The sequence below is a fragment of the Pseudonaja textilis genome, chromosome Z, assembly GCF_049901715.1.
Source record: "Pseudonaja textilis isolate UNSWEBS1 chromosome Z, rPseTex1.2, whole genome shotgun sequence".
Lineage (NCBI taxonomy): Eukaryota > Metazoa > Chordata > Lepidosauria > Squamata > Elapidae > Pseudonaja > Pseudonaja textilis.
In genome coordinates, this window is record NC_142008.1 from 52,798,079 (window position 1) to 52,806,499 (window position 8,421).

General features: G+C 42.4%; 1 protein-coding gene across 3 annotated transcripts in view; it reads left to right on the forward strand.

The window, feature by feature from the left end:
- Positions 1-8,158, forward strand: part of METTL6 (methyltransferase 6, tRNA N3-cytidine) — a 120,130-nt gene extending 111,972 nt beyond the window's left edge. For 2 of the 3 annotated variants that reach the window (XM_087915853.1, XM_087915854.1), the window contains 2 exons: positions 6,540-6,668; positions 7,359-8,158. In XM_087915853.1, coding sequence (XP_087771979.1) covers positions 6,540-6,668; positions 7,359-7,430 — 201 coding nt within the window. In that variant the 3' untranslated portion in view covers positions 7,431-8,158. The remainder of the gene's footprint in view (positions 1-6,539; positions 6,669-7,358) is intronic. The other variant, XR_015740003.1, reaches the window with a different exon arrangement.
- Positions 8,159-8,421: the final 263 nt, after the last annotated feature.

The window sequence follows — 8,421 nt, forward strand, 5'->3', positions numbered from 1 at the left end:
CTAGTGGTTCTTCAAATCTGGCATGCAACGCTGCCATGAACAGGTCATAATTCATCAACTGGGGGGCATTATCATTATGCAAAGTCACCATCCATTTTGCAGCCATTCCTTCCAAAGCCCTGGTAACACATCTGACTTTAGCTGCCTCTGAGAAAAAATCCTCGCCATATTCTTCCGTGTGATTTCACATTTGAGCTAGGAAGAACCCTAACTCCTTGGGATCCCCTCCATATTTTACTTCCAATGGAGGCACCTTTGGAGCTTGATGCCCTCTTGTAATTGCTCCCCCCTGTCAGGAGCCCCTGGGCTGCTGCCGCCTGTTGAACTGGCCCAGGTTGATTTATGGGGATGGCTGGCTGGGCTCTCACTGCTGCAGCTGCCTCCCCCTTTTCCCTCTCATATCTTTGATCAGGTTGGATTCCTCAGACAGCTTCATTTAGAGGCTTGAATTAATAGAAGATTCCTCTTCTGTTCATCCTGCCAAGCCTCCTATCCCTGACGCCGTCGAGTAATGGTCAACTCTGGAGGGGGTTCTTCCTCCAGCTCCTTCCATCCGACCCCCAGAGACCATTTGGGTGTGACTGCCAGTTTCTCATCGAGATGTAGCCCAGCTAGCAACTCAGCCTTCCCTGCAGCATCTAGAAGCAGGGAAGCTGGTCTTCCAGTAGCTCCCAAATCCTCTTGGTTGTTGGCTGGATTGGACATTGTTTTCAGACCCCCTCGGAAGAAAAAGTATTAATTCTCCGGGTGGGCTGTAAACTGAGATTCAGAATAATGTCAGCTGGTGCTCCATTCAAAATCCAAGAAAGAAACACTTAGACTCGATTAATTAGAGAAAAGATATCTTACTAGAAATTAAGTGGTAGCATCAAAGGAATTCTGAATTTGAGGAATTGCCTGTGAAAACCACATATACAAATTGATGGCAACGTTCCCACCCACAATAGTTCAAACTGTCCATCCAATTAAAGTTGTATATAATGGTGTTGTGGCTCCGGGCTTAGATTCAGCTCCTGTGACTGATATGAGTTCAAGTGAGGAGGTCATGGCAGAAAAATATGAGCCGGCATGGCTCAGTGATTGGACTGATAACCAGGATGAGGAGATGGACGTGACAAAGGACGACAGACCTGATGTATTAGAATTGTCAGGACCTTTGACCTCCTCTGGTTCCTTATCTGATCAACAGCCGGGAATGGCTGACAGGGAAGTTTTGAGAGAGTCTTCTAGTGGAGATGAGAACTTGGAAAATTTGTGGTTAAATGTAAGGAACAGAAGACGATTGAGAAGGCAAAATCAGCTGGAGCGAATGAGGAGAGCGAGTCAGTAAATTAGCACATTGCCTCAATGAGTATAAAAGGACACAGCTGGGCTGGTACATTTTTCCAGGAACAAAGTGACTATTTGAGTGAGGACGTTACAGCAAGAAGCTCTGAGACTGGAGATTTATTGCCAGGACTGGTTTGCCAGACAGAGTAAAGATTTATGCTGTGGTTTCTGCCAGCCGTTATCTTGTAAGACTTCTTTCCATTTGATTTAATTGTGAAATGGCTGCTTTCTGTTTTGTTTGTTTGAATTTTGAAGGGGAGTCATAACATAATGTCATGTGGGGCATCTTCAGGTGGTGATGCAGACATCTGTCCATTGACCTTGGCCTATTTTGATAAGGAGTTGTGCCTGCACATAGCACAGCAAGTAAGCATAAACAAGAAACTTTTCCCCCAGTTTATACTTTTTATTCTCTAAACCTCTAGTCTAGTGGTTCCCAAAGTGGTACTGCCCCCTGGGGGGTGGCAGGATGCCTTAGAGGTGCTAAGAGGCAAGGGGGCTGGCAGGGGGTGCAGTAAGTAGCAAGGGGGGGCGTTCGAGGCACTGCCCTGCAGGTTCACCCATTGACTAGCACCGCTCCAGAGCCAGTGCCTCCAATGCAGAAACGGTGGCACATTATGTGCCTCTGCGGCTGCGTTTGATGCGCCACCCCCCTGCTGCCTCTTAGCGCCCCTCTGCTGGCCATCTTGGGGACAGTAAGAGGTGGCAGGGAGATGTTTGAGGCGCTGGCCCTGCAGGTTCACCCACTGACTGTCGTAACGCTCCAGAGCCAGCACCTCCAATGCGGAAGCAGTGGCACATTATGTGCCCCCACGGCCACGTTCAAAGTGCCACCCCCGTCACCTCTTAGCATCCCCAAGGGGGCCAGCAGAGGGGCATTAAGAGGTGGCAGGGGGTGTTCAAGGTGCTGGCTGGCCTTGCAGGTTCACCCATTGAGGCACCGGCTCCAGAGTCAATGTTTCCCAACTTGCCTGCGGGGGCGGCACCTCGAACGCAGTGGCAGTGGCATGGCTTTGCTCTACTTTTCCAATGCTGCACCACTGCCTGCCCTGGGCTTCCTCAACCCTGCCCTGTACTGGCTCCAGGAAGCAGGGAACAGCACCTCCCTCTACAACATGAGTGCCCCAGGAGGGGGGGCACTTGGGAGGCTGATCCCTGGCAGGAGGGGCAGCCTGTGAACTTGCTGTCAGGCACAGCAACTACAAAGAGGGGCAGGCTTGGTTGAATGGGATCCTGGATATTGGGCATGTGGTCAAAGCCTTCCTAACTATCTACCAATCTATCTATTTATCCATCCATCCATCCATCCATCCATCCATCCATCCATCCATCCATAAGTTCTGTCTGTCTGTCTTTCTGTCTGTCTGTCTACCTACCTACCTATCCATCCATCCATCCCTCCATCCATCCCTCCATCCATCCAAAAGGTCTGTCTGTCTGTCTTCCTTCCTGCTTGCCTGCCTGCCTACCTATCAATATATCTACCTACCTACCAATATATCTACCTACCTACCCATTGATATATCTATCTACCTACCCACCTGTCTCTCTGTCTCCCTGTCTTTGTCTCTATCTATCCATCCATACATCCATGTTCGAGGTGCCAGTTCCACAGGCACATCAAGAAAGTAGAGCAAAGCCAGTCTGGGAGGGAGGGAGGGGGGGAGAGTGAGAGAGAGATAGAGAGAGACCTGATGCATTGAATGTCCACATTGAAACATCTTTGGCTTCTATTAAAGGTTTTGTGGACGAAACATGGCCAAGACTATCAGGAAGCTCTCAAATTTTGTTGAGGCTTTAAACATGATCCATTGGACCAGACCTCCACCCTAAAAATTATTTTTCCCCAAAGAATTATAGTGCCAATTCTGAAGAAGGCAAGACCAAAATGTACTGGTAAATTACACACACACACACACACACACACACACACACACACACTCCCTTCTAACCCTACTGGAGCAGGTGATTGGACTAGAATAGATATCTTTCTCCTCCCTCCTTCCCTCCTTCTTTCTTTTTCTTTCTGTCCCTTCCTTCCATCCCCCCTTTCTTTGTCACTTTTTCTTTCTTTCCGTTTTCTCTCTTTTTTTCCTTCTCTCTTTCTCTCTCTCTTTCTTTTCTCTTTCTCTCTTTCCCTCTCTCAGGCTCACCCCATTGACTTGGTTCACTGCTCCGATTGGATTTGGGCAGATCCCTCTGGTTCAGTGGGCTCAATGGGGTGGACCTGTGAGGCTGGCACCTAGAACGCAGCAGTGCCGGCATGTTTGAAAGTAGAGTAAAGCCAGAGGTTGGTAATTTTTTGCTGCAAAGAATAACAAAATCTTCTTGGTTGTACACAAGAAGGGACACATATGTCAATGCAATTCAGCAACATAAAATAAAGAAATACAAATAAAACACATCAACAAGAATCAGCTATTCACTACAAGAATCTAATCAGAGATTCTTTGCCGATTCTAGTCCAATTGACCTGCTCTAGCAGGGTTGGAAGGGAGTGTGTGTATATATGTGTGTGTATGGCTGTCAAAACTCCAATAACAGGTCAAGTATCTCTGGGGAGGCCAGTCATAAATTAGAACACTTGCTAAACAACCAGCCATTAAGTGAGGACCACTTGTATTTGGTTTGCCAGTCACCAAACCACACCCATCCAGTAACATGCCCACCAAACCACACCTACCTGGTCATGTGACCACCAAGCCACACCCAGGCAGTCACATGAACAGCAAGCCTTGTCCACCCAGTCACGTGACCAGCAAGCCACACCCTCAAATTAGGCCACAGAAATTTGAATCCCACCCCTGGGTGGGGGGCACTGAGGATGAATTTGTAGCACCAAGGGTGCAAGGTGGTGCACTTAAAAAGTTTGGGAACCACTGCTCTAGCCCATTTTCCACACCCCCAAAGCCCAATTATTTCACTCCCCTCCTTTACTATGGCAGCCAAAAGAAGCAAAAGAAAGGAAAGGAATCTTGAAGGCTGACAGCTCCTAATAAATAACTGGATTTCTTTTGAAGCTTGGCCTGAGGCTCATGATTTAATTAGGGCATTGGTCAGAATCCTGACACAATTGCTTGCAAATTTCAACACCCAACATATCTTTACATGTGAAGATCCCATTTTTTCTGATACTGATGATCAATAGTATACCTACACATTCCTATGAAAAATGCCAAGCTTGGTAGCACCCTTTGAACAATTTACTGATGTCATTAGTTAGTTCATTAGTCTTTCTTAGTTGAAACATTTTGATTGTTATCACAGCTTACCCACTTTGTTCTTGATCACACTCTTCCTGATAAACTCTTCCTGCTTCAATGTCTTTATATATTTTGGTACAGAACTTATGTCAACATGGTAATCAGTGAAAACCACCTGCAGTTGACAGTGAATTCTATATAAAGGAACTCCTTCAGCAGTTGAGAATGAAGTCATAGTGCACAATTAAACATTTTTTCTTGGTTATTTCACAGTCTACAGGATCTAATGCAGCTTTCTGCTAACTGAAGTGAAAAAAATAAGTGCTAAAGAACACGATAGAGCTTCTACTGTGTCAGTACTACTATCTGTTGGCAATTTATAACATTGGTTGCATTACATTTCTTTCAATCCTAGAATGGGATGATTGTTTTAGGAAAGTGAAAGAGTAGCCATTTTTCAATTTCCTATGTTGTTTCTGCTTCTAAGAACAGATATTTATTCCTCTCAGATGTCAAAATCATTTGATCAGCTTTGGGTACAATTAAGCTTATGCAGATTGTCCTTAATTGGGTACAATTGAGCTTATGCAGATAGTCAATTTACAACTATTAGTTTAGTGACAATGACATTTCAAAAATGATTTACAACCTGTTTTTGTAACATCCCTATAGATATCTGAACAAAATTTGGTTACTTGGAAACTGGTTTGTATTTATGAGATTGCAGCATCCTGGGGTCATATGCATTTTATCCATTTGCAATTTTCCCAGTCAGTTTCTGACAAGCAGAGTCAAGGGGAAGAAGGTGGATTTGCTTAATGATCACATGATTTGCTTAACAGTTGTAGGAAAAAAGGCATAAAATTGGCCATGTCTCATTTAACAATTACAGTTTTACAGAACCTTATAGAACAACAGAAGTGGAAAAGACTTTGTAGGTCATTTTGTCCAACCCCCTGCTGGTGACCCTATATAATTTCTGACAAGTGTCCAGTCTCTTCTTGAAAGCCTCCGCAGATGAAGCACTACCCTGCTTAGCAATGAAAATTTTGGTCCCAGTAGTGGTTGTAAGTTGAGGAATGTATTATCTTTTAAGGATGGGTGCTCTTTGCTTATCTATTACTTTGTTCTGTCCTTCCCTTTAGGAGAGTGCATGCTTTTTATGTAGTATTGCCAGTAATATATGCACTAAAGTAAATATTAACTACCTGGGTGCTTTTCCAAATGTCAGTGGATAAGTTAGTCTGCTCAGAAATCTTGTAGCCTGTTTGAGGTGTAAATATATCCATCTTGAGATTTCCATCTCCAGGTTTTAGATCTAAGAATAGCATTGTATTGTGTAGCAAAACAAAGCAATTAATTAGGTCAAGAATAAATTGAAGAATAATTTAATCATGTGACCTACTTTAGTTGAAGAAAAAGAAGTAATACACAAAACAATGGATGTTTAAAAAAAAAGAGATTGAAAATACACTAATTTGATTCAATGAAGCTATTAATTGATTGGATATTGGTATTAAATTAACTAGGGTTTTTCATTTAATAGTTAGTCATTTGGAAAAAGTAACCTGTTAAGAGATTAATGTTTCTGAAGAGCCAAAGCATTTTCCCCCTGAAAATATATAAAGTTGTATACTTATGTTGGTCTCAATGCTGCATTAAGAGTTGAGGCCCAGGGACAGAGCAGATGTTGTGCAATATTGCTTTTTATTTAGATTAAAGCTAGATGAAGATTACTTGATTATGCAAACAAAAAGTCACATCTTAAAAAAAAAATCTATCTCTTTTTATATCAGGTTGTATCAAAAAGTGTTAGAAATTTAGAAAAATTGGGAAGTATAATTTATTAAGTTTAGCACTATCTCAGGTTTTAATTGATTTTTATTAAGTTTGAAATATACAAATATTGTTCTGCTGGGTAACTAATCCTAGTTTTACCTAAATTGACAGTTGCTAGTGATCAATGAAGAATATGTATTAGCAGATTTGCTGTGTTTTTCTTTGTAGGACGCACGTCAGAAATTCCGGTCAATTCTGGTGGAAGCTACAATAAAACTCGATGAACTTGTGAAGAAGATTGGAAAATCTGTAGAAGATTCAAAGCCTTACTGGGAAGCCCGAAGGGTTGCAAGGAAGGTAAGAATACAATTGAAAAAACGATTCAGTTAGTTGATTAGAATCCAACTTTAATTATAGAGGCACAATAAAAACACAATGGAACCTCGGATCACAAATGCTCCTGTTCATGACCAAATTGGGTGGCGAACAAAAAATCCACAATCCACTCAGGTGGTGAACAAAATCAGAGCAGAAAGATTCCCTTTCTATGCCAATTTCCCCTTCAGAGACATTTTTTTTGACTGCACACATTTGCAGTTGGTTGTGCTTGCGGACACCAAATTGGGTCACAACTGGAGTCCGGGAACGGATTATGGTCACAATCCAAGTCTCCACTATACAATGGTATTGTTTATAGCATATGATCTGCATGCTATGATGGATATTTCAACTGTGTGCTTCCTATGAGATAGTGACCTTTTTCTGCTTCCAAGTGTGATGAATACCACCCACATGGATCTTATTAAAAGGCTCATTTGTTCTTTTTCTCAGACTCTACTATTAATATCATTGCAAAATTTCTTGTAATCCATTTATTGTAAATACATTGCAGTTATTTTAAATACATAATAGAAACAATTATTGGCCTTAGAATTTTCTCTTTTGGTTTAATTATGACTTATAGAGAGCTGCAGTATAGATTTTTCCTTCCCTAAACAAAAGGAAAAAATAATTGTGATATCACCTAAATTATTCTTTTTCTTACAGTGGAATATGGGCGGGTTTGTTGGAATAAATTTTCTGAATTCATTCCCAGCTGGGAAAAACCATGGATGCTGAAAAGAAATGAATTCCAGAGCAACTGTCAGAAAGTGGGATTCTTTAATGAAGGAAAACAAAAAGCAGGTGTGACACAGTTCAAGCATTTCCTGGGTTGCAAGCCAGCTTGGGGTGTGTGAATCTGAGCCTTTTATGCTTAATTCCCCTTTGAAACTCCTGTAGCTTGATGGGTTTATTTGTGTGCCCATAGTTAAAGTGATTGCCCTGGATCCTGTTTTCCTGCCTTAATGGGTTAATCCTGTCCCAGGACCTTTGTCTTTCCTAGCCTGGGTGTCAGATCTGTATATCTGCCATTCTTCAATGGAAGAAGGGGGGGGGGGGAGTTGGTACAAGTAATCCCTTTTGATGTAACCTGAATATCTTAAGTCTTTATTGAATCTGTATAATTTGCACATGATATACAACTGGGAACTGGAGCCCAGATGCGTGGAAATTTGTCACCTCTTGGAGAGATAGCAAGAGGTGAAAGGCCATAAAAATTCCAGCTCCAAAAGAAACTTCCTGGGAAACTTCTCAACTATGTTCCTGAAAAAAAAGGGGGGGTGAATTTAACATATTGCTGCTTTGTACTGATGAAATCCACATCAGAACTAAGGGGAGGGGTTCTATGCTGCATGTCTGGAGGCATATTAGACCCTGCTTTGACTATTACCTGGATAACTTCCTTTTCAATAAAGAATTCCTTTTGAAATACCCAGTTTTCAGAAGTTCATTCTTATCGCTTGAAGGTGAGACAGTCTGGGCCTTACATAAAGCAGGGTCTGCAATAGTGGTCAACCCAGAAAGAATTTTTTTTTCTCCTTTCAAAAAAGAACTTCACTCTACTGCGGGAACCCTGCAAAAAATGTCTGAACAGAGCAACGAGCAAGGGTAAGCCAAATGCTGAGGAGAAACTTTGACAACTACCCAGCCAGACACTGGCTTTGTGGACCCCATCAAAGACACCAAAGACACCTGCAAAGATTCCATGAAGCCCTGATGGTCTATAGGT